This window comes from Mustela putorius, unplaced genomic scaffold (genome assembly GCF_011764305.1).
Source record: "Mustela putorius furo isolate JIRA1106 unplaced genomic scaffold, ASM1176430v1.1 tig00003901_pilon_pilon_pilon, whole genome shotgun sequence".
Lineage (NCBI taxonomy): Eukaryota > Metazoa > Chordata > Mammalia > Carnivora > Mustelidae > Mustela > Mustela putorius.
Genome location: NW_025422049.1, coordinates 5,129,152 through 5,155,937, shown reverse-complemented (window position 1 = coordinate 5,155,937; position 26,786 = coordinate 5,129,152). Strand labels below are relative to the sequence as shown.

At 42.7% G+C, this 26,786-nt stretch overlaps 1 protein-coding gene across 5 annotated transcripts in view; it reads left to right on the top strand.

The window, feature by feature from the left end:
* The window catches only part of GRIA3 (glutamate ionotropic receptor AMPA type subunit 3), a 288,759-nt gene extending 266,157 nt beyond the window's left edge, over positions 1–22,602 (top strand). For 3 of the 5 annotated variants that reach the window (XM_013061246.2, XM_013061244.2, XM_004762049.3), the window contains 3 exons: positions 12,937–13,051; positions 15,675–15,922; positions 20,373–22,602. In XM_013061246.2, the coding sequence (XP_012916700.1) occupies positions 12,937–13,051; positions 15,675–15,920 (361 nt within the window). In that variant the 3' untranslated portion in view covers positions 15,921–15,922; positions 20,373–22,602. Of the gene's footprint in view, positions 1–12,936; positions 13,052–15,674; positions 15,934–20,372 lie in introns of all 5 variants that reach the window. The other 2 variants (XM_013061245.2, XM_013061248.2) reach the window with 2 other exon arrangements.
* Positions 22,603–26,786: the final 4,184 nt, after the last annotated feature.

Here is a 26,786-nt window from a genome sequence, read left to right as displayed (position 1 = left end):
TAACCAGAACTCATCTAACCAGTGTCCCAACTAACTGAATTGTCCCTCCTCACTACTCCACATTGATGAGAAAGCAGCAATAGTACCAAAAGAGAAGAATTCTGCAAGGAATTGATTTTTTTTTAAATCACTTGCCAAGAGATGACCTGTGATTAGGTCACATTCAGCTTTGTCTCCCATATCTTCTCTCCATCTGGATTGACCCTCAAACATTAGAGGCTGCTTCCCGGAGGCGAGAAAGTGGATACACGCACTTTGAGAAAAAAAATAAATAAATAAAACCATGTTGTTAGCGAAGAATGAAACAAAATGAGTACTCTTATTGAAAATTCCATTCATCCCTTATGGATTTCAATTAATCAAGGTTTTACTGTGTGTCAGAAAGCAATAACTTCCTTTCCCACCAGTGTGAACTGATGACATTGACAGCTTAGCCAAGCTTTCGGCTCAGTTGAGTTTGCAGTGGCTAACCTGATGCCTAGAGCATTTAGCACCTTCTTCCTGGTCTTTTTCTCATGTTCTTAGCAGGCCCGGAGGACCTAATTTTCTCATTCAAGTGAGTTGCAGAATGAAAATTGAGCTGGATTGGATACATTGCTCTCTTGACTTCATCATTCACACTCAGCATGGTTACAAAGGAGCCATGGACTGTGTCAAGATGACTCTAAAACATCCACATGATGCCAAGTGCCCAGAAGTTTTCAAATAACCAGATGTTTGCTGTTATATAAACCAAAACCAAATCTGCACGTAGTTGGCTGAATTTTTACTTTTCACCCAGATGTTTTGGTATCCTGAAGACCCCTAAAACTTTAGACCAGCTCTTTGCTAATTACAACCAGCAATCAAGCTTTTCTCTTTTTCCTCAGTTGATACTGCTGCAAAGTTATCAAGTAACCTTATTGCCAGCCCACGATTTCCAGATTATCTGATTATCGATATGCAAGTAGGAAAAACAGTTCAGTAGAACCTAAATGTTTCCAACTTCTTTGACACTAGCGCTACCTGCCAGGCATCTCTCAAATCACTTGCTTTGGCCATTCCTCCAGCCAGCCTTTTGAAATAAGTCAACCCCTTTCTCAGCTATGGATAATAGTATGATGAGTACCACATCTCCAACGATTGCTTGTTCCATTTCCGGATTACCAAGGAGTTTCCTCTGTCCTCTCCCTTCTTGCTACCTGCTGTTTTCTGAGAGTGAGCAAGAGAAGGGGCAAGAGATGAACTTGAATCTGGTTTACAACTATCTGGTGGTGACGCCAAAAGCAAATCAGTGGAGAAGAAGGTAGAAAAGGCAGCGAAGCCCCATTAATCTGGAGCCCTCCGATTTATAAGTTATGACAAACCCGACAGGGACCAGTCAACAGTCTACTTGTATAGCATCAGGAAAGGGGCTAAGAGAGGTTTGTTAAGCAAATGAAGAGTTTAGATTGTCTGTTGAATTTTTTCCTTAAGAGAACAAATTTTTTCCTAAACGTTGCAAGCATTCATTAGATATAATCGTATTCATTACAAATCTATCTGGTAAAGTAGTTCTCACAAGGGCCTCCACTTTGGCGATGTAGCATAGGGAGTTTGAATTACAAAACAGACCTAAAGTAATAAAGCTGTCATTCCTCAAACCTGTTTTGTAATTCAGGACTTTCTCATTCAGACAGACCTTCCCCTGTGTTAGACCAAACCAGTGAAGTTTGACTGTATTGGTAAAGTGGCCTGAGAATTACACTTCTTCATTGTATCCCACCCCAGTTAACATGACAATTGACTGTTGAATGTACCATCGTTTCACGGAGAGTGAGACCCAGAGATGGTGGTGACTTTGAGAAGGTCACACAGCTAATGCTGTCACAAATCTCTGCTGACTTTCAGGGTCGCCTCTTGTGATAATATTGTAGGCAGCAATTGATCACATAGACCCCTTCAATGAGCAACGCGAATCTGATTGCATGTGAGATATTTCCATAAAAACCAGGTTTATTCTCAACTACCTTGGTTACAAGGCAGATGGCATATTTAAGCCATTTCAGCCCTCAGTGCTGATTACTAAAAATGACAATAATCATAAAGCCTGACATTTATGAGTGCTTTTACTTTTTCAAAAACACTTCCACACCTATTATCTCTGAAACCAGGAAAGGGAGAAAAACCTACAATACTTATCTGTTTCTCTCCTGCAACCTTAAAATAATGATAAGTGGGCAATTATATTAAAATGTTGACTTTTCCCCCCTGGCATGAGACATCGTGCATTTTCAGCCTAGTCTCCAAAAGTTACTCTTCTACAAAAGGGACGAGCAATTTTTCAGGCTATTTTAAATGTGTACATGCTTAAACTAAAGCAACAGATATTTCTTTCCTTTCATTTCACTGATTTTATCTTGTTTCCAAACACTGCAAGGAATTTAGACAAGGTCAGCTTCCGAGGTAGCCCCTGAACAGAAATACTGCTCGGTTTTAGCCATTTCCTGAACCTGAGCTAATAGGACCCAAACAAATCAGACCTGATCCTTCCTTGATGGACTATAAATGTACAGGCAAGGATCATGAAAATTAGAGCTGTGGTTTGGGAATTTTTAACCTGCAAATCACCCTTTGGTGTTAGTGCATTATTACAATGTGTGCGTAAATGTGGTAATTAAGAGCCAGTAGGTTGTTTCAGCAATAAACCCCGATCACCGGGGGTTTGTGACACAGCCAGTGAAATTCTGTCTCTGTAAATCACAGCAGAATGGGGATTTAGCTGCTGAATTACCACATAAGCACATCAGCCTCCTTCCACAGCTGCCTGTCACCTCAAACTTTCATATTCTTCTGATCCGCCCCTGCTCACCCTGCTTCACTCCCTTAATCCTGGGGAAAGGGCACCAGCTTAGCTTTCCTGTGTCGCCCTACCTTCCTTGAGGGGGGTCTGCTCTATGAAACAAGCTACCTGTGCCTGGGGCGACAAGGCTTTTAAACCCTCCCCCACCTCACCCTAAAATTGTCCCAGCTTTAGTTCTATCCAGGGATTTAGACTTCCAGTGTCCATATTGTGCAAGCTGAAAATCAACACGTTTTGTGTGCTTTGGGGAACACTGGAACAGAATGTTTCAATGGAACCACCCTGAACCCCATGACTAGGAGGAGAGTTACACGACCGGTGCCTTCACTTGCAAGGCATATTGGGAAGGAAGCGATGATGATGGGACATATGCAGTTAAACTTGGATTAAGTAAAGAAATGGTTGAGTGATCATTGTGACTTAAAGAACCTCGATAGAGAAATGCAGCCTTGTTATCTTCAAAACTATATAGGGACTAGAATAACCACTGTGGTGCTCAGAAATAATTTAGGGAACTTGTTCTCCTAAATTCAAAAAGTGGCTTACGGTTAAAATTAGTCGTGTTTCTTTTCATGTGGGTGCTTTCAGAGGAACTAAAAAGAGTTTGTTCTCTTAAGAAATTCAAACACGTCCTTCCATTCTATCACTAGCAATCATGTTTTCGATCTCCTGCATTTGCTTAGCAAGTCTCATGTTCAAAGACAGTAAGAAGTTGTACTTTAGAACAGCCCACTTCCAAATGCCCTCAGCTTCCTATTTGGTGGTCCTTAGCTAAATGAGATGATACTATGTTTCCCATATGTATAAATGAGATCCTCAGTTTTGTGTGTATTTCTTCTTCCGTGTATGTCTACAATCCTCCTCTCCTATGCCACCGTCTCTTAACCACTTCTCTTCCACACCCAGAATTCTTTGACATTCTTGGGCCTTGGGTCACGGATGTGAATCTGCATCTGCCTTTTACCTGCAACAAGATGGACCTTTTATTAGCAGAAGCCATCCCTAAAGGTAGACATTTTGGATGCCCAGGGTTAAGATGGATCCCAATGACTCTTTATTGACACTGTTATGTGTGTAGGCAAGAATCATTACAGATCGATGGCACTTCCTGGGTCTTAGAAGAAGTTCCTGTGAATCACCGAGACTGGTTTGGGATCAAGGAATAGGGTGAGTATCTTATACTCTTCGTTGGTTTGCATGTCTCTGTGCTGGTGCTGCCTCCTGGAAGTATGAAGAACCTGACAGTTTTCTTTGCTGGGAGTGACTAAATTTGCTCCTTGAACTTTACTCAGGTCTTCTTCCCAAGAGCAAACCCTCACTTTCTCTCAAGTGGCTGCTTCAAGCAAGGGACCTTTTTTGCCTTAAGAACTGAACCAGTCCAGTGACTGCCAAAATCATTGATTTTGCCATATGGTGTTAAAGAATCAATTCTACCACCGGAAAAAAAAATTGTAATCTAGAAAAAAAATTGTTTTAATTAACCCATTATAGCAATTTGGAGGGGGAGGGGAAATTGACTGTGTGGCCTTAACATGATGTCTATGATTAAGACATGATGATTTGCCTTTGGTGTTATCCTGATAACTTGAATGTGTTTCTTATTGACAAATAATGACTAAATGTTCAACACCTGAGCTACAGAAAGAGCAGCGGGAATGAAAAGCCTGCAGGTAAGAATGCTGTTACATAATTGCCAAGAGGAGAGACACGGCCATAGAGGCAGAGTGAAATGGTGTGTGTCTATACACTTTCTGCCCCACTAAGGCCAAATCATTTGGTTTCCTTTCATTTGGAGAGAAGGTTCTAGAACTACACTCTCCGAAAAGCAAGACAGCCATGGAAAAAAGACATGAAAGATTTGAAATGATCGAAATAAATGCAATGAGGGTGGGAGTTGAAGTTGGTGGAAAAGGGTGGGGGCAAATTTATGGAGAACAATTGAAATCCATTCTCTTTTGACTTTCTAGAGAGCGGTACAGCATTTGGCCCTTGGCACGTGAGGCAAATCGGCATTGGTCACAGGTGGCAAAAGTGTGCTGCAAGCACCAAATTCATATTAAAGCTTAATTTCATCTGGCCTTGAAGCAAATATTTCTCAAAATACAAAACTAAGGCAATAGCATATTTTACATTTAAGAGAGAGAGAGAGAGAGAAAATGAGAGGGAGAGACTGACTCTGCTACTGTGTCCTATATAGCCTCACTGCTAGAAAGGGCAGATAAGTGTATGCTAGAATGCATGCTAGGAGAGGGGGGCACGTGTCCTGACAACCAGTAGTCAGCTTTCGGATGTCATAGAGAAACCCCATCTGTTGCAAGCTTATGGAGTGTAAGCTAAGACTGATTATTTTTCAATGGGTCATGCTCAAGAGAGGGCTATTGGGGGAATATTGGGGGAAGATGTTGGCACCCAACAGATTAAACTCTCAATGAACATTTTTGCCTAGAGTCAGGGACATGAACTCGATGTCTTCAGAAACACGTATCATGTGAGCTTCTGATCTAACATGAGATCAGTTTCTGTCTGTCTTCTCTGGCTAGGCTTTTCTTTCTTGGTGCCATTGGGATGAACCAAAGGAAACAGGTTTATATGTCATAAAGCCCAACCAAATTTGATAGTTTGAGTTTTTAATGGCTCTTAAAACAGAATTTTCAGGTGCATCATATCAGTTATGACTGTGGCCACGTGTTATTCAAACTGGCTTCTCCAGATGTTTAGCATGTTCCTTGAGCTCCTTCTGTCTATCAGGGACAGAGTAAGAAGTCCTCCCAGACGAACTGGGTTGTGTGAGCTAGTCCATGACCAATGATGGTTTTGGGTTCCTGTTCTAAAGGGTGAGGTTGTACAAAGTCCCAGTTTGGCAGAAGTCCCTCAGTGAAATCACAACTCATGGACTCAAGGGGCCTATCACTTCGAATTTTGAGACTATCATGTGGAAATGCACTGGCTTTACTCACATATCCACAGGTGATTTCTGGAGCTGATTCTCTAGCATAAATGCTCATCAACAGGTTTCAGTCACTAGCGTTGTTAGGCCCTTAGTAAAATGACTCACAGCTTTCAACTCCTCGTGTTATATGCATGCATTATTGAATTTGCTCTTTGCACTTGCATTGAATTATGGTCTCATTATCAAGGAATTAAATAGGTTTGAGCTACATTTGTGAACTACATAGATATAAATTCTCGCTCAGAGGGAGCTTCTAGCAGCTGAGATCTGCATAACTCTGCAAATCATTATGGCTGCCCCTGGGGACTGAGGGTTGCCTGGGTGGCCGGAGCCCAGTAATGCCAGTAGTCATATGGAACATGCTGCTAGGTTGGGGAGAAAGTTCAGGCTGGTCCAAGGGCAGAAGGATTGAAATGACTTAAACCCTCATTCTCCTAGAACCCTGCAAACAGAAAACCCTGTGAAAAGAATTGCATAGAGATTTTTTTCAAAGGCTCCAAATTCTAGTGTAACCTAAGGCATATTTTGAACTGCCATGACCTCCACCAGCTAGTGTATGGAGAGGTCACCTATCCCAAGGTAACCAACAGAAAAGAATATAAAGGACCCTACAGTAAATTCTTTTATCTGGCAACCAATCTTCTCTTGCTTGGTCATCAATTGGCTTCAACTTAATAAATCAAGACCTGCCTGGCCAGAGATGTCTCTCTAGCTGCCTGTCTGCACATGCCTGTGATTTCCTGAGTGATGCTAGGAGTTTTTCAGAAGAGGCTAGGGAACAAGTGAACAATGGGGAAAGGTGACTTTTCTCCCATGATAATCTGAAATATCTTCAGTAGAAAAGCCAGTGAAAGAGAGGATGGCTATCCTCAGTCCACTGGGCTAAAGACAAAAGTCATTCAAGTCTAAAGTCTAAAAAGTCTAAAAGTCTAAAAAGCCATTCAAAAGAAACAAAATCATTTAGAGGAGGCGAGGGGAGGACTTCCAGCTTAGGTTGTGATAAGCTACCATTGTCATCATCCAGATACTGTGTTGTTAGAACAAGTTCTTCACTACTGTGCAAGTACATCACCCTCACTCATATATTTCTTTTACTTCTCTGTGATATCCTTGTCTTTCTCTGTAACCTCCGTGTTTACACATATATCTACCCCTCCTAAGGGCACCATTGAAGATCTTCTGGCATCATTAATTAAAACAGGCATTTGCTCTTTAGGGGTCCCTGCTCAGAAAGGAGAAGTGAAGCCATTCAGAGCAGAATCTACCCCAAGTCTCTTGGGCAGATAAATCGTACTCCCCCTGGGATTCTGTATTTTTCAGGCTCAGACACATAGCCACAGTACAGATTTTTATATCAACACTTCCAGGATCACCATGGGGAGGAATCGAGTTGGTCATTAACGCACTAGGCCAGTTTTTCTTCTTTCCCACTCTGGGGAAACTCAGCACCCTCGCATTGCTCTCCCCACATCTCTCTGTTCTTTGTTCATGGCTCCAAACTACCTATTTTAGGGTATTTCCTGAACTCAAAATTGAAAAATAAATGGGACACTTCTTTTGAAATATATCAAAAAAAAATTAGTTACTTTGGGTTTTTTTTTAAGCAAACCATTTCTACTTTCACAGTAAAGAAAATGATCTTCTTATCCTAAAACTGTCTCCGTATATAACGCTGGCCATCACTAAGATAACACTGACCTGGCTGGCGCATGCCAGGAATGAGCTAGAAACCTGGACACCCGCCACCCAGGGCTGGATACCTTGGATTTGTTTGCACTGTCCTTTGCAGCTGAGGTCCTGCCGAGTGTGGATGGCAAAGATAAACAAAAATCTGTATCATCCAGTTATGGGGTTTTTTTTTTCCCCAAAGTAGAACTCATTTTCAAAGTATTACAAATTACATTACTACCTCTATTTAAAATATATATATATATATATATATATATATATATATGCCACTCCATGACTGTTCCCCACACTCAGGAAAGCTTTGCATGCTTTCGAATGACGCTAATTCAACTGTGCTCTTAAATTCTCCATCCTCTCACTGGTCCATACACATTTCTCTGACTTCACGTGCAGGAAACAGTTTTCTTCTTAGGGGGAGTTTTACACTCTTCCTCCCTGAACAGTTTTTAAACAAAGTGGAGCAAAGTGTTGGACTTTGTAAGTCATTACTCTGATCCATTTCCCATTTCCCAAAGAAGCTCTGTATTTTAACTAGGAATGTTGCTCAGACTTAAAGGTGTGTGAGTCCCAGGATCGAATTTCAGGTCCCTGTGTGGAAAATATTTTTGGAGCGGGGAGGGTGGGGGGAGACTCCCCAGACCCCCTGAAATTACATCACAAAGTTCTCCTCTTCTCTCCTTCAGCCTCTAGACCCTTGCCTTTGTCTTGGGAGGGCTTTACTTGGCCAAAGGTTCATAGCAGAACCTTTCAGAGGGGAAAATGCCTGACTAATTTCCATGATAGGGATCTGACCTAGTTTGTTTAATTCTTTCTGTTCTCTGTTGAGGTGAGTACAATAAATATTTCTGACTTATAATTCTCTGAGGTACCAGTTAAGGGCCTGCAGTAATTGCTCTGAAACCTTCCCCCGGAGACATATTGCTGCAGCACAGTGAAAGGCCCCAGCTGCCAGAGATGCCCTTGCCAGGTTGATAGTTATTTGGAGCATGGTGGTCCCTGAAGACAAACTTCATTATGAACATCCAAGCGCGAAGAACAAAAATAAGGAGGACTGCCACACTTTTGTGTGTTCTGTTGGAGAATGTGCAGTACATTTTGTTGTGCAGGCTTGAGCAGGTTACTTCACCCATCTGTGCCTGTGTTTCTTTCCTTACAAAGTAGAGGTCATAAATCTACTTTCTTAGCGTGATCATTAAATTCAAACAGTAAGAAGAAGTATGATAATTTTGTGAAATAACAGGCTGCAAAGCAAAACGCGAAAAGAGAGTTATCTATTCAACAAGCATTTGTTGAGAGAATGATTCTAAGTGGGGATACCAATATGTAAGCCATGGTCCCTGCACTTGAGAAGCACGCAGTTTAGGGGTAGTTATGAGACATGGATATAAATAATTAAGGAGGGGGGAAAATATTGAGGTGGGGAGCAAAAATGGCTTTGTGGGGAAAGTGATATTTAAAATGACCAAATGCCCACCTAAATCCTCTTCCTTTAAAATCTCAAATTGTGCGTGCATGTGCACACGTGCGTGTGTGTGAGAGAGAGAAAGAGAGTGAGTGTGTTGGGTCAATACATGCAGTTGATGTGGACTGAGCTGAACAATACATCCAGTAAGGTAGAGTAAGCAGGAAAGTCCTGGCAGTTGCTCTCTGCCATCTCAGGAATATATTCCACCCCACAGCAACAAACAGTTCTAGGAGATTTAGGCCTTTGAAGTATTTTCTTTTCTTGGCAGCTATCCTAACCTTGTTAAGTGGCATTATCTGTGATTTCTGATTACAGCTTCTATGCTCCTTGGCTGTGCGATTGCTTGAAATGTTTGTTTTTCTCCTTCATTTTTATTTAGAAGTTTCCAAATGCACATGGGTTCCCTGCCAGATTTCATAGGCTCTGTGATTTTTTTTTTCCCAATCAAAGATTAAACTAAAAGTATATCATTTGTCAGGTTTCTCTAAAGCCCCGGGGCACTAGATGAGGTCTGGATGCTACTAGGCAGGCTTTTCTCAACCTCAGCCCAGTTGACACTGGGGACTTCGGGGGAGGGGGGCTGTCCTGTGCACAGTAGGGTGTCTAGCAGCACCTCCAGCCTCTACCCACTAGATGCCTGTAGTGTCTCCCCACTCAGTTGTGACAATGAGAAGTGACTCTAGACATTGCCAAATAGTCTCTGGAGGACAAAAGTACCCCTGATTGAGAACCATTGCACTATGGTAACCTCCACAGTAACCACAGAGGCCATAGATGTGGAGAGCTGTTACCAGCCATTCTGTGGAGGCCACTGGATACCTCTGGCAGGGACAAGCCATTTGTCAGAAGTGGGATTCTAAACTGCCGACATACTAAACCTGGGTTTGGGCAAGAGTGCGTGGTGACAACCCAGGATAGGCCCTGACACAAGAAAGAGCTTCCTTCCTCTCAGACCAGTCAGTGCTTTGCAAACTTTGTTTTATCCCGGGACCTCTTAAAAATTATAGACCCCAAAAGATTTGTTTATGTGTGTTATACCTAGTAATATTTACCATACCGGAAATTAAAATGGTGTTTTAAAAGCATGGATTCATTATTTTAAAAATAATAAACACAATATATGTTAACATAAATAACATACTTTTTATGAAAACTAACTATAGGTTTCCACAACAAAATTACTAAAGAGTGGCATTGTCCGATGAGTTTGCAAATCTCTTTAATATTTGACTTCACAGAAGAGAACAGGATTCTCATTTCTGCTTTTTCCTTCAATCTGGTGCAAGATCAGATGTTGGGAAGCCTCCAGGAAACTCGACTGTACAGGAGGAGGCAGTAAGAGTGAGAAGGGCAAGGAAGGCCTTAGTATTATTAGAAAAATAGTTTTAATTATGGGGACCCTCTGATGAAAAGGTTTCAGGGATTCTCTGGGGTTCTTGGACCACACTTCAAAAATCATTGTTTTAAACTAACATGTAACACTCTTTATCAATCTAGCTCACTTAATGGCTAATCACTCTTTATCAATCTAGCTCACTTATCAATCTAGCTCAACTTAATGGTTGACAACCCTCTTTAAAGCCCAGACTCTCTAGGGAGAGATCTCTATGGACCATAGTGTGAGTGCCATTAATCAGACTGCTCTGTTCTGGAGATCCAGTAAGAACCACTGTCCTTAGGAAATTGAAGTCATCTGAAAAACATAGTACCTTGAGGGAAGACAGTGACCAGTAATGGCGGCATCAGAGAACAGCGGGAGGATACTGTGCCCTTTGCAATAAGAAAGGATGAAGCACAGAGAGGAGAAAGAAAATGCTTTGTGCTTTTTGCTGGGATCCTGATGGAATCGGGCACCCAGGTGCCATCAGGAAGCGCCCCACACCCAGCCATCAGAGCGTGGTGCCAGTGTTTGGCTTAAGGCATAGCACTTGGGGTGAGGTGGTGATAAAACAAAAACTAATAAGGGGAAAGGAGAGGCAGAGAGGGGCCAGACAGTGGGGAGTAAGAGAGAAGGCAGTTCCAACACTGATCTCAGAGCCATCGATGGCTTGTCTGTCTTTTAAAAGTCTTAGACTTGGGGCACCTGACTGCCTCAGTCAGTGGGGTGTGCAACTGTCCATCTAGGGTTGTAGGTTCAAGCTTCACGATGGGTGTAGAGATTACTTACAAAGAAAATCTTGAAACATAAATAAATAAGTGAAATTCAAAGTCTAAGACTTAACTCTCACTGCCAATGATGTCTTAAAGAGGCTCCAAGTTTTGAGTATCTTTTGTTGCTTTGCATCCCAAGCCAATCCTATTGGCATTTGAGAAGGCTAAGGTTCTAAGCACTGATTGAAGGAACTTGTTTAAAGTATAAAAGGACCTCAATTTCCTGCTGAGATACAAAATGTAGATATTCTGGTTGCCAAGCCCAGCGCCAACCGAGAAAGTGTCACCTCCCTGACAGTCAAGGTTTATAGTTTTTCAAATCTCAAGTAGTCTGAAATTGCATATTATTTTTAAATGATGATGTATTTCTCGGAATATCTCAGGATGAGATGGTCCCTCTGCTTTCAACTGCAAAGGTGGGGAGAAAGGAAATGGGCTCTGGGGACGGTCTTTTAGAGGCCACATGTCTGGGACTACAGGAAGTCTTCTCAATTACCAGATATGTTAGTGGGTCCAACTTATCCCAGATAAGCTAAGAAATTCTATGGCATGTTCACAGTAACAGAAATGTGTGTGCTTTCCCCCTTGTGAATTGGTGGCATTCAGCATAACATGCACTAATATTTGCAATATTGTTCATGGGACTCTGAAGCCACAGTTTATTGCCTCATAATAGAATTATGCCACCCTCTAAATATAATGCATTTTTTATCTGAAGTCACAAGAGATACTTTATTTAAAATCCATTAGCTCTAGAAAGATGACAGGGTAAAGGTCACTGTTCCTATTTTCAGGCTGAAGAAATTTCTAAGGGAGGAAATCTTAACCAGGGACCAATGGGGTTTCCTGTGCCTGCCCAGTGGCTCAGACTGCAGACACAATGCTTTAAGAGGCGGAGGGCTAGTGAGCTATGGCCTGGCCTCCTGGGGCTGTGGGAGCCTCTCAGTTAAGGAAGCCTTCTCTTAGGAGAACAGCTTACCTAAACTGTTCCTCTACATTACTACCCATGGTGGCAGAATCCCAGTTTTCCATCTAAGATCATGCCATATTAATAACCCATCTTTAAACAATCTGGTTCAGCCTCTGGTCTGAGTTGATGCTGACATGCAGCCACACTAGAGAGACAGCCGGTCAGTAACAGAAATAAGCCACAGGCCAGTTCTCTCGTTGTTGAAACTCCTCTCAGCCACAACTCAGAGGTCCACATTCCACTCTCAATCCTAAGACCAGAACGTGCGTAAGAATTCAGCTGGTGGAGTGAAGACATGTCTGTAGGACAGTTCTTTCTGAGGTCAGTTTCATCTGGGCAACAGATTTTTTTTAATAAAGGACAACTAATCAGAAGGCACGCGGTGCACATAGACTCTACTTTCTCTTCTGTTCCAATTCATCCTTCTGACTTGTTCCACAAAGGAACGGAGCCACTTCCCTTTCCGACGCCCCACCCCCACCCCCCCACCCCCGCTCTGTCTGGAAGTACAACAAGACACCCGGTTAGATCAAACCTAACACACCTCCGCCACAAAGCTACCGCTAGCTGCCGCCGGACGATTGTCACTTGAGGGGAGACCCCCTCCCCACCACACACAGCCTATCCTAGGAGTGCCTGTTTTTCTATCCTCATTATTTAACAGTGTGTGCCGATTACTCAAAGCGATATGGGCAGGCCCTGGTAAATATAGCGTTGCTGTAGTGTTAACTTTTTATAAAGGTAATGCTCAGGTTGCCTGCAGTGTTCTAAAATTACTCTGTGGCCAGGGCCCCCTGCTTTATCGCTTTCTATAGTTTTAAAGTAGTTTGAAGCTTGAATAACATAAAATAACATAATATAATGTTATTTATGTTATTTCCCACGTGAAGAACGCCTGTAAACCTTGCAGTATTGAAACTCAGTGAACAAGGCATCTTAGACAAGCTGAAAAACAAATGGTGGTACGATAAGGGGGAATGTGGAGCCAAGGACTCCGGGAGTAAGGTCAGTCGCTGAAGGTCTTTTTGTACTGATTAGCAATCACATTTTGAACCACTGTTTATTTTCTACCCCCAAACGGCTTTCCTTCCCAACACACACCCGCCCCTACACAGTGGGACCCCTTTATAACACCAGCGCTAAAGGCACTAGGCGGGCGGCTCCTAGCAGCGGACACCTGCCACAGGGCATCCACCATTGACCTAGACCAGAGGAGCTCGTGTTGACCTTGGAACGCAATCTGGCCCACCGCACTTCCAAAGCTGTGAAAAGACTGAGCTGTGTTATAAGGGGGTTTTACTGTATTTCACATTTCGAAAGTTCCAAGAGAAAACCAACCTAATAGCCACAACCCAAAAAAAAAAAAAAAATCCAGTTGTGACAGTACTTTCTCTTAACCTCTTACAGTGTCAGAGACTTTTTGTAGTTGTAAATACCTTTGGTTATTCGTACATTATGTCAATCCTATGTGGTAACAGTCAAAGAAATAAATAACCAAGACTGGTCTCTGTAAGCAGAATGGTTAGCCTCCTCCCAGCTGCTGTTGTATTGAGGTCAGCATCTATTTGGATTTCCAATATCATTAAGTCTGTCACACTTCTCTCTTCCAAAGGTGTCATTTGAATCTCTGTACGCAATATTTTTTAAATTTAGTCGCATGCTCCTTAAGGGTATACATTGTCAGGATGACATCACATTGATAAGCATGAAACACTCTTCCCCGCCTCCTTCCTGCCCCCCGTTGCTCCCCTAAGAAAGTTCTTTTTAGTTTCGATTTTTGCCTTGCCTTTTTTTGAACTAATATTGTGGTATCAGTTAATTCATTTCATGAAATGCCACTCATTTCCCCTGTGCAGTGAACCATTTTGCTACTGGTTTTCCACATCTCAGGACAGGGACTTCTGTGAAACTTACATATGTGGAACTGGAAACTGTTCTTGTTGCTATGATCTAAAGCGGGTTATGTCCAAGGACACTTTCCCCCCATCAACTCCTGCACACAAAGAACAAATTTTAGGGCAGAGGGAGGATTGCCGGACCGGGTCCGTTTCCTAGTGGACCGTGGAGCATCCTTGCAGAGAGTGTGGCCTTATCCTTAAGGCAATGATCCATTGTTTCATAAGTGACAGAAATTCCCACTTCTCTAGTTACCTGTCATTCGCCCTAGAAGAGTGACTATTTGCAAGGTTGGTGTAGGCAAGAGGTTCACACATACCCCTCTCCCCAACCATGCAGTTCAATTCCAATTGGCCTTCTTCTTAAAGTGAACAAGTACGGCACTGGCTCCTGTAACAATAGAATCAGGATGTGGTCATATCATCTCTCCATTTAATCCTTTAAATGATACCAGGACTAGCAGAGCCAGTGTTGAGTGTCAGCTATGGCCGTTATCTGCTACATTATCTGTGTTACCATGTCAATAAAATATTCAATTCACAATTTGGGTATTCCATTCAATGGCATTCAGCAGCAAAATGGTTACATTCCCTCTAAAAAGACTACAAAGTGCTATTTTATTTTATTTTTGTCAAAGAAAGGCTCCCGGCCCTTGGTGTGTCCTACCTCAAGGTAGGGCTCAAGACACCAACTTTTTTCTTTCCGTATTTCAGCAGTTCAGTTTTTGCTTTTCCATACAGGCAGATAGTCAGATTTGCACAGCTCGACCTGAAAGTCACTGACCGGCTTCCTCAAATTTTTCCCCCTATTTTAAATAGAAAACAGAGAAGCATAGTGTTTGGTTTGGTTTGGTTTGGTTTCATTTTTTTTTTTAATTATTCACTACATTCCCTGGAGTAAAGCTAAAAATGAGCTGGATTTTTTTTTTAATCAGCCTGATAGAAAATCTTTCTGATTTGTATGGAGCCAATTCAGAATTCTGTGGGTCCTCCTGACAGTTTTCCTTCAACTCTCAGGAAGATGGAAGGGAGACAGTTCTTCGTGCTGTGCCCTTGTTCCAGCAGCGCAAAGACTTGCTGCCCTGAGGATGCGAACTCAGCAACCAGTCCCCAAAGGGAGCCATCTCTCTGCCACCAGAGGAAAGGGGAGAGTTAAGCCCTTTTAAGCAAACCCTTGCTAAGTAACTCCCCAGATAAGAATATCAGGAACCTCTAATATTATCACCTAGTATCTTAAAGACAAATTGTTGACAAGTTTCTCACAGGGAGAACAAGGGAGAAAGGGGTGTTGCGGGCCAGAGAGGGGAAAGAGTGCTTCAAGTTCCCAAATGAAAAGAGTGTTCATTTCTAGAGATTATGTCACAGCTCAACTCTGGCAAATGGTGCTTTGAGGCTGGCAGAGGAATAAATTGTGCTTGTGTTTACACTTTTGCTCCCTTAGCCAAGGACTGTTTTATTTAGTTGTTGACACCATTTTGAGGTACCAAAGGAATTAAGGAGTCAAAGTAAATGAACAGCTAGGTGAGGGCCCCAACCGTCAACAGAGGCACAATCTACCATCTTGCAGGCCATTGTAAAACATCAGCCAGTTGCCAGAGTTGAGTCATAACACTTACTTACATCAATGTTGAGTTATTTTACAACTTAGAACTATCCTATATTGTTGTCATGTATTGTGATGTCCCATTGCTTGTGTTTCCTCAAGAACTAATCGCGTTGTTCATTTCTCTTAGGACAAGACCAGCGCTCTGAGCCTGAGCAATGTGGCAGGCGTTTTCTATATACTTGTCGGAGGTCTGGGGCTGGCCATGATGGTGGCCTTGATAGAATTCTGTTACAAATCACGGGCAGAGTCCAAACGCATGAAACTCACAAAGAACACCCAAAACTTTAAGCCTGCTCCTGCCACCAACACTCAAAATTACGCTACATACAGAGAAGGCTACAACGTGTATGGAACAGAGAGTGTTAAGATCTAGGGGTACGATCAAGGTCTAGTAAACTAATCAGCCTTACGTACTATATGTTAATCTCCCTCTCTTCTCTCTCTCTCTCTCTCTCTCTCTTTGTTTTTTCACTTGGGTTTCTTGTTTCAAGTATTGTCTATCCTTTGCAACCATTTGATTCTTTGAGAAAAATGGTTGTGCTTTCTTGTCAGGCAGCACTGCTTTTCTAATAGCACCATCATAATTGTACTGTGGTGTGTGACCCAAAAGGAGAAGAAATTCTCTAGAGCTGCGCTGTTCAATGGGAATGTTTGTGAACCGCATATGTGAACCCCATGTGTGATCTGAAGTGCTCTAGTTGCCACATTTTCAAAAGTAACACAAATGAAATTAATTTAATGCTACATTTTCTTTAACTCAGTATATGCAAGATCTCATTTCAACATGTTCTCAATATCAAAAGTGAATGAGATAGTTTACATTATTTTCTTCATGCTACATCTTAGGAATCTGGGGTGTATTTTACCCTTCTGCTACATCTAAACTCGTACTAGCCACCTGTCGACTATTCAGTGGTTGCATGTGGCTGCCATATTGGACAGTGCAATTCTAGAGAAAGCAGCAGCTCTGGAACTGCTGGTAGAGTGAGGAATGGGAGCAGGGCACTGCCACCTTGACAAATGCAATGCTTCTATAAGGACACGGTGGTTCTCTTAAGACTAAGCCTGAGACCATTTCTTTAATCTTTGAGTTCCTTTGTTATCCCCTTCTTGGAACTGATATACAGGTAAGTGTCTCCCAAAGGACAGTCTAGGCTCCCTGCTGTTGGCTGCCCCAAATCCATACTTAGATAAACCTGACTCAAGCCACCTTGACTCCAGCAGCTACAGCCAAACCCCCACCCCTACCCTCACCAATAGCTCAGGCGTGTTCAAAGGCAAGCTTGAAGTGGGCTAATTTGTCCGATCTGGGAGTGTTTAAAAGAATATAGTCTCGTTACCTTCCAGTGCATCTGTCATCGCTAACACACCTATCTGAAGGGGAACAGAACAATTAGCAACTCCACAGCCCTCATTCTAGGTGGGAGATGTTTTACCTCACGAGTCAAAGTCAATACAAATTCCTGGAATGCACTTGAGTTTCTACAAATGCAGTATTTGCATTTTGATCTCCTTGTACTTCACACTGTCCAACTAAATTCAACCCCCTTTTAAATAATATTTCATGTACATGAATCATGTGTCTTCACCATGGAAAGCATTATCTTGTTTGGTGAAGTTGCTGGTTGTTCTCTCCTGCTGCAGACTGCAACCCTTTGCCACAACATGAACTATCTCACCCACTGAGTGTTCCTATTGCACCGCTAAACATACAGTACATAGATCCATCTGTAATTAGCATTGTTTGCATGCAAGTGTTTCATGTTCCTGTGTGCTTACAGTATTTTACTCTTGAGTAGGTTATATACACCCATTACCATTCAGGGCACATGATTTGCTTTTTCAGACAGTAGAACATGGGTGATTTCAGCTTGCCTTAATTATCTCAAATTCTGAAATACTGGCATCCAAAAAAAGAATACATCTGAAATCGGCATAACAGTTTTCCAAGTGCTCTCACATCTTTTGCCTCATTTGAGGCAATGGGTCACAAAGTGTTTTTCCTTTCAGGTAACTTAGACCCAGTCACACTGAGTGACTTGCTCAAGGCAACACAATTAGGTAGTGGCCATTCTGGGACTAGAACCCATCCCCCCTTCCTCCCATAGCTGGACTCTCTTTGCTACACCATTCTGCCTCTAACCATCCATGGCCTGGTGGCTTCCAGGAACTTTGAAATCCCAGCGGGATCCCTCCAAATGGAAAGCAGATCCTGAGTTTATGTCTCACTTGTTTATGAAAAAAGGCATATGCCTCGCTTCTTAAGCATTGCACATGAGGTTGTATAGTCAATCTTTTCCTGGTTTCCCCAAAAAGAATCTTTCTGGGACAGCTATCAGGACTCAGGGTCACACAACCTCCATTCTATTATCAACCTCTTTATTATCAACTTCTTTATTATTGACCATTCTATCCAGGAGTCTAGGTCTCTACTCCTCGACTACCACAGCCTCGGTCTCTTGTTAAAGCCCCAGAGCAGTGCTTCTTAAACATCAGTGTATGTTGTGAACCATGTGGGGAGTTTATAAAAATGCCGATTCGGATTGAGTAGGTCTGGGGAGCTAACTGAGAGTCTCCATCTCTCATAGTCTCCCAGGCCATGTTGCTGCTGCTGGTCCAGGGAATAGTAAGATACTACAGAAAATGATCTCAGGGCATGTAACTCAGGGAAGGAAGAGAAAGAGGGAGGGAGGAAGGGACAGAAGGAAGGGCAGAGGGGGAAGAACAGAAAGAGGAAGAGAGAGAAATAGAGGAGGGGTAAGAAAGAGAAGGTTAAGGTCCGCAAGCCTCTGGACAGAATGTTGCAGTCCTCATGTGGAGACCCAGAAATGAAATTGCCACAGCTTCTGGCTCCCTGGTTTTCCTTTAGTCATCTTGGTTGATCCATTTTGTGAGGCAAAATTCAGGCTAAATGAGGCACAGATCACATTTTAATAGACATCAATGCCAATGTGGTTATGGCCCAGTTAGCTAGCACCTTGGCAACTATCCTAGGATGAAAAGAAAATCTGGGGAAAGCCTCAGTGAACAAATCTGTCCTCTGAGTCTTTGTGAAGTCTCCAGACTAAGAAGGAAAAGCCTCAGAGGATGCCAGAAAAATCCTTCCATGTATCAGTCCAAGAGGCACAAAACAAGCTGAGCAGGAAATAGAAAACTCTCTGCTGTTCTCAGCCAGTTTGGTCACATAATATTGGTTAAGTGAAAGCTGAGCCTTTTATCTGTTCATCTTTTAATTCCCACCAAGTTCTGGAAGGTCTCCTAATGGCTTCACATTTGTTACCTAGTCATTAGGCTTCCAGTTCTCTGAATTGACCTAGATCTGTCATGGCCTATGAGGGGGCACAGAGATCAAGAGGCACCCTAAGATTTTACTTTTATTGCTAATTATCAGAGCCAGCCTTAGGAGTTTGGGGTACCAGTAATTCTTCAGGAAAACTGACCCCAGGGAATATCACCTGCAAAAATATGACCCAGGTGAAACCTGGTTAACAAAGAGCATCCTTGAAAGAAGAGGAAGTCATCTCTCCCACTGTGTGGGTGAGATAGGACTATTAGACTTGTGGGAACACGTGCATCAGTCTCAGATCCCGCACCCACTAGGGAGAAGGCAGCCTCCCAACTATCTGCTGGCTCTCTGGGTTACTGACCAACTACTAGAAGGGTGGTTCCCAAGCTCGCCTTGGCAGGTGACTGACCGCTCAGTGTTCCAGATTCACTGCACCCTAGGGTTGGCTCTGCTAATTGTCTTAAGGGAATCTTCCCAATTTCCCCATTGCCGTCAAGAACTACTTCTAGCTTCTCTGGTTTCTTCAACAATGTTTTTGAAATGCTTCTCATTTTCAAGACCTCAAGATGCCTGAAGTTAAGGGAAAAGATTTGCATTTTTCCTCTAAGACAGTTCTGTTTCATCTTCCCAGAAACTGTTAACTCTGTTCGTGCAGCCCATTTTCAAAATGATCAATTTTCCTTCTGCAGCCCATATGCATGGGACATTATTGCTGGGGAAATCACTGGCTCAGGAGAAAAGCAATGGTTCCCTTGGTTTAGAGGGAAAGGATGTAAGATGGGTATGAGCTTGAAGAGGAGGCAGGAAAGTGCCCTGCAGGCTTCAGAGTCAGGGCCAAATGAATGCCTTGCACAAGTTAATACCTCCTACAGGTGGGCAGCATCAGAATCCCAATCAGGCCTGTAATGGCCAGGCAAAGACCTCATGGATGCCAAACCCCTTCATGAATACCACTGTTCTGACCTCTTTCTAGAGTATGCTGCACCTTTAAAGCCCATGTGCTATTTTCAGATTGGAATAATCAAGGTTGTAGGTACTAAGAGGGACAAGCTGTCAACTTTCCAGCAATCAATGGCAAATTTTCTTCTCGCAGTCAAATGAATTTCAATCGAACAAGCCACACAGAACACTGTTTATCCTCTGTCTTAGGTAAACAGTCCCGTCACAGGTTCTGCAATCAGAATACAGCCCTCAGGTTAGCTGTCCTGAATATTTCTGTATGTATTCTACCAAGACTTCCTAGTCTATCTGCATCCTAAGTAATCAACGCCTGAAGTTAGACTTTATGCAACATCCATGTAATCTTTAGTACAAGGCACAGTAGAGAAAGAAGCTAATTTAACCTATTGCAAAGCACTTGTACCAGGAGAGAGAATTTAAACAGATTTGTTGCCTAAAGCCAGTCAAACCTGGTGCAGCCGCAGAGATGCCAGTCTGAGAAAACACAGTTCTCGTCCGAGATAGACCGAGGCATAAGAAACTTGGAAATTCCTAAGACAAAGCGCATTCACATGGAAACTTCCCCCCTTGCCTTTGCAGATCCTATCCCACTGGCGGCATGTGATGAGAGGAATCACCGAAAACGTGGCTGCTTCAAGGATCCTGAGCCAGATATCACTCTCCTTGGTGTCGGGTGTGACACGAATATTGCTGATGGTGCAATGACCTTTCAATAGGAAAAACTGATGTTTTTTTCCTTCAGTGCCTTATGGAACACTCTGAGACTCGCGACAATGCAAACCATCATTGAAATCTTTTTGCTTTGCTTGAAAAAAATTAAAATAAAACCAACAAAAAAAATGGACATGCAAGATTCCAGTATGTGAAAAAAAATCTTATTAAAAAAGTCAGTTCAACAAAAGCCATTCTTTGATACCACTGCTCAATAAACAAACACCATGTTCTTTAATATACACACACACACACACACACACACGCACACATACACATACACACTCACAAATTTTAAATTCCAGTTCAGCAAATAGGCCCATCTCAGTTAAAATAATTATTCCTCTTGATTAAAAAAAAAAAATTCTCTGACTCCCTGTGTTTGGGAAGACAGACTGGCATTTCTTCTAGGATCTGCTGACCAGATGTTTTTGGTAGTTCCTGTTGGTAGTGATGTTCTGTGCACCCTCTTTCCTTTCAACGTTGCTGAAATGTGTATATCTTTAGAATGTAAATGCAACACTTAAGAAAATTCAAACACTTTGGAAAAGGGACTAAACCGTGACTTCTCTGTGTTCTTGAAACGGTTTTGTGAAAATGCTTTGATAACTTCCCACTCGGTGAAGGGATTAACAGAGCTTTCGAAATTGACTTTTGTGTGTAGCAAGGGACGGGGCACTATCAGGCAAACCTCTTGGTGCTTTCCTAAAATGGATCCCGGGGCTCTCCAAGAAGCCTGGAACTGCAGCTCGCAGATCTGTTTTTCTTGCTTCAGTGTGCATTTTAAGTCAATATAGCTGAGTATTTAGCATTGAGGTGAGGGAAATGCTGCCTACACTCCCAAATGTGTTTAGAGTATCTTTCTCAGAAACAACACTGTGTTTAGCTCTGCTTTCTCTGCTAAGTATGGCTTTCAAGTGTACACCTTGGAGACAGGACCGCGTCGCAAGGCGGGCCAGTGGGTTCAGACCACAGTTCTCAGTCCGACTTTACTCTTGCTAGGTCTGTCTTCCCAGCTGTTGCCTGTTACTGCCCGTGGCTCTCCGTCAGACTGCATGTGTCCTTTTCTAGTTTGCAAAGACTAAAATGCATTCCCAAACCTACTGCTAAACCAAGGGCCTCAGCATCACTCCTAGGTCCTTGCTCGGAGCAGTCTCTCTACTGGCTCTCTCAGAAGATCGCTCCACTGCTCCACGGTCTATCAAGTAACTAATTGCGTACCTGCCGTTGGCATTATCAGAACAGTCAGAGGAAATAGTCTCCGCTCACTAATTACCTCCTATATAATGACGTATGCTTTCTGTAGTTCAGTAGTTTGCTCTCATCAGTGATGTGCATTGGGAAGTTTCCAGACTGTAAAAACTAGGAACTCGAATTCATTTCCCAAGTGTGACCTTTAGATGCTTAGCCGACTCGCTGCCCATTTGCTCCTGTCTTCAGAAAAAGAAGGAAGAAGTCTCGTTCCAATGAAACGTTTCCAGGAAAGTGTAATATAAACTTTCATTCCAAAAATCGTGTCATCAGCGAATAACTCACCTGTCAAATTTTAAATGGTATTGAACAAACAAAAAGAAAGCTGTTGTGTTTTTGTTCTGTTTTGTTTTCATGAACCTGTGATTTTCAACTTCTGAATGCTATGATGTCCAGAGCAGGAAGCTGACGCCGCGCAAATGTGAAGTTGTATAAAACGAATCAACCAGAACTACACACAAATGTTTTCATAGGCACTGTATAAAGAGAAATGTATGCTTATTGACTCCAATCAGTTTTTCAGAGGAAACTTCACTGGGAATGAAGAGGCGGGTAAATTGGTTTGTTATTTTTTAAAAACTTGCATGTTTAAAAAAAATTGATTGCTTCAAATTTCTGCTACTAACTTCAAGCTATGGGAGTTTGGCAGTAGTCACTTGAGGATTTTCTTTTCCAGTTCTTTTCTTTTCGTTGTTAAAGCTGTACTTCAGTGAACAGAAAAATTGCCAAGCAAACTAATGGCCGTAAAAGCGTAAATTGCATGTGTGGGCATAAATTACGGAGCCTCATTGCCATGAGGTATTGTACAAAGTTTTAATACATTTTGTAAATAAAATTGTAAAGAAAGAACTCCATGTCTGTGCTTTGACTGTTTAAAATTTACTCGGATGCAGGCACCAAGATGTTATTGTTCATTAATTTACTTCCCACCAGAACCTTTGCCAATGATGTGACAGTCACCTTGTGGGTGATTCTCATAAAGGATGACACCGCCCCTGCCTGACACTCAGCTGCAACCACACACAGTTAGGCTCAGAGCCCTGGACCTAAACAGCAGTGTGCAACCCAGACTTTGGGTTAGATTTGTCGGGATGGTGTCTGCAAGCAGCAAGAAGCAGGACTTCGTTGATAGGAAATTTTGACTTCAAGGCCTTCCGTTCCCCTTCTTTGTCTCCTCCACCCTTTGGGACCCCCTCCTCAGAGGCCTTGACCCTAACCATGGTCTCCCACCTCCCATCTCCAGATCTGACCTCCCAGCAAAGTGCCCAAACTAAGAACTGATGTTCTTCAATAACACTTCCAATTGCTCGCTCACATCATCACAAAATATGTGTTCCGGTGCTCTTAGGTAACTGGCTATGTTTTGTATTGCTGTCTGAATTTCTGAGAGTAACTGCAAGTTCCATTGGGAAAAAAAAAAAAACAAAAAAACCTTCATTCCACCCAGTGTCACTGATCTACAGTGTAGAGAAAAGTAACAAACTCAGGAATGTACTGGTTTTACAATGGTTCTGTGAGAGAACTGAAAGGCCGTGGATCTAGTCTGATTGGTAGATTCCGAATGTGGAATATAGTTTTATCCAATACATACAGCAAGTGTTTACATATAGGCCAACTTTATATTCTGATCCCCATAGAAAACGGGGATAATGATAGAAGGGATCATTGGCAGCTGAGCCAGGAAAGAAGAAAGGGGCATTTAAGATGCTACAGACAGAAAGGAAGGAAGCTATCAGGGGTCGTGGACTTTGGAACAGGGAGCCCGAGGCCTTGGAAACACAAAACTCAGAGTGGAAAAGGAAAGTTCTCAGAAGGTTCTCAAGGGTATACTGATGTAAACACACTAGGTTAATTTGGTTGGGAGGCCTCGGCAGATTACTCCCATCTTCACCGTCCTCAGAAATGGTGACAGGTTGGCCAACCATCATGCTTATGGCTCTTCGGCTGCTTTCTTTTTTTTTTTTTTTTCAATTTATTTATTTTCAGAAAAACAGTATTCATTATTTTTTCACCACACCCAGTGCTCCATGCAATCCGTGCCCTCTATAATACCCACCACCTGGTACCCCAACCTCCCACCACCCACCCCTTCAAAACCCTCAGATTGTTTTTCAGAGTCCATAGTCTCTCATGGTTCACCTCCCCTTCCAATTTACCCCAACTCCCTTCTCCTCTCTAACACCCCTTGTCCTCCATGATATTTGTTATGCTCCACAAATAAGTGAAACCATATGATAATTGACTCTCTCTTCGGCTGCTTTCTTATCTTCAGTTAGGAAACCCACAGCAGTCCCACCAGCAGAGAACTGAGTCCCTACGGGGCACACTCAGTGACCAGATTGGAGTGGTGTTTCCTTAAAAGGGGGCTGATTAAATCGGTTCAAGTACCAAATGATGTCCCCAGATCTTTCAAAATAATAGATGTCTCTTTTAATGGGAACTTCCAGTTGCTTACCCTGAAGGAAAAGCCACTCTCAGATGCTATGGCAGAGGATGATAGAGTACAATTTGAGTTTCAGGTGGGGTTTGGGTGGTTTTTTTCCCTCCTCCTTGGTGGGATGGAGAAGTCAAAGAATACAAGTTGATTTCTCAAGTCAGACTGCAGGTAGCTATGTATCTTACTTACACATCGGGTCAGACTTACCAACCAGGTCTGCAGAAAGATCTTGAGCTTCAAAACCCCCCAAGCACAAAATGAAAATGCCCCCTGGTCCCCGCCTTGGTTTCCTTGCCTGTGAAGAGTCACAACTGATTGCATCGTAAGATCTTCCAATGGGAAGGACAAACATACTCAAGGAAAACTTGGTAGGTTCAGGCAAGAACTGTAAATCACCTGCGTGATATTGGGTGGGGAGAAAGGGTTAACTGTGACTTGGGGAGATGAACCTAGAGAAGGAGAACACATTGAGAAGCAAGGAGCAGAACCATTACTCCTCAAAATGCAGACTCCTATGGGGCACCTGTGTGGCTCCGTTGGTTAAGCATCTGTCTTTGGCTCAGGTCGTAATCCCAGGGTCCTGGAGTCAAGCCTCTCATCAGGCTCCCTGCTCAGTGAGAGCTTCTCCCTCTGCCCCTCACCCCACTCATGCTCTCATACTCTCTCTACGATTATAGGATGAAAGCAGCCACAGATGATATGAAAATAAGTAAATAAAGCCTTTTTTAAAAAATGTAGACTCTGTGAAGCAGAAGATAGAGTAACATGCTGTCTCAGAAGGGCCACGGGCCAATTACATCACCAAAACTTCATATCAGTTGGAACCAGAGCCAGTTATTCAGCTACTCTGGGCCCTACCCCTTCACTCTCATCCTCACCCCATTGGACTGGGCTTTGGGGAACCAGTTTATTGCCAGATGACTTGGCAGATAGGACACTCAGCAGCAATATATCTGCATTCAGCTGTAGACACACACAGAAATTGTCATCCCAACAGGAAGTCTCTTTTGAATCTGGAGCCACTAGAGAGACTGACAGTTTCATCCCTATCTGGACTTGGAAGAGAGTGAAGAGTGTCGTGGTGAGTTAATACAACTTGCCTCTAGAACTGAAAGTCAAAGAATGGGGTGCTAGGAAACACCCTGCACATCTAAGACTAGGAGTCGTAGATGAGACATTAATATTAAGTGAAGACGTGGGGCACACATTTGGGCTTTCTCAAAAGGCTTCCTGGGAGGCCTTTTGTCATTGTTGTCAGGAGAGGATGAAGGGAGGTATTATGGAGGGTCTGCCATTGTCCCAAACCTACTGCCAGTTCCTTAGCATCTTCAAAACTGAAGGTTCACAAACTCATTTGAATGGGCAAGATGCCCAACCTCTTTAACAGGCATTGTCCTTGTAACATCACAGAAGATGCAGGAGCAAAGTTGGCTACTGCCTTCAGGGGCCTGTGGGTGTGGTGGCAAGGTAGACAATGAATCTACATCCATTCATGCGCAGCACTTTGCTTCAGAGAAAAACTATAAGGAGCCCAACATGAAGACTTTCCTTCTGCCTCTTCACTAGGATGTGTGCTTCCTAATACATTCAGGTGGAACTTTTGTGCGCCTCCAAACCTATGAGCCTCTTCAACTGAGGGGTCATACTTAACCCTTATAGGCCCCTAGCTGCCAAGAACCGCAGAATAATCACATTCCTGCCACCCTAGGAGCAGGAGATATTTGCTTATTTATTGACTCACAATGCCCACTCTATAAAAGTATAAAAGAACCAAGGTGCCCAGATCGCTCTTGGTTAAGCATCCGAATCTTGATTTTGGCTCAGGTCATGACCTCAGGGTTGTGAAATAGATCCCCAAGTTAGTCCCTGCACTCAGCACAGAGTCTGCTTAAGATTCTCTCCCTCTCTCTCTGCCCCTCTCCCGACTCGCACTCTTTCTCTCTCTCTCTCTTTCTTGCTCACTCTCAAAAACTAAAAAAAAAAATAAATAAGTAAGTAAATAATAAATAAAAGTATAAAAGAACTTGCAACGTCAGCCTAAGAAATAATTCTCTGCCCATGTCAGCAGATTTGGCAAAATTGACCTTTAAGTGGTTTCACTGAGTTTCAATCCTGTAGTAAAATGGTTGATTTAAATTTTTCCTAATAAATATTCATTTAGCCCACACAAGTCAAAGCTCTAGCAACAGCTCACAAGAAGCTTGAATGTAGGTTGATGGGGGAAACAACTTTACAAATATTTCCAAACCACATTGCCATCTTCCCTGATGAGAGTGCTTATTTTCCTGAAAGACTGGAAACCCACTCTTAACCTGGTAATGGCTTTTAAGGCCTACATTTTCCCCACTTACAACAGAGTTTTGGAAAATATTGTTTCTCCTCCACCTCTTCTTCCTCAATAATTATACTGTGGCTTCTACCCCACCATTCCAGAAGAACTGCTCTTGACAAGGTCATCAGTAAACTACAATCCTACTTTACAGCAAGGGATGGCAAACTTTGGCCCACAGGCTGAATGTGGCCCACTGCCTGCTTTTTTGTTAATAAAGTTTTACTGGAACATAGGTATGCATATTCATTTACATATCATCTGT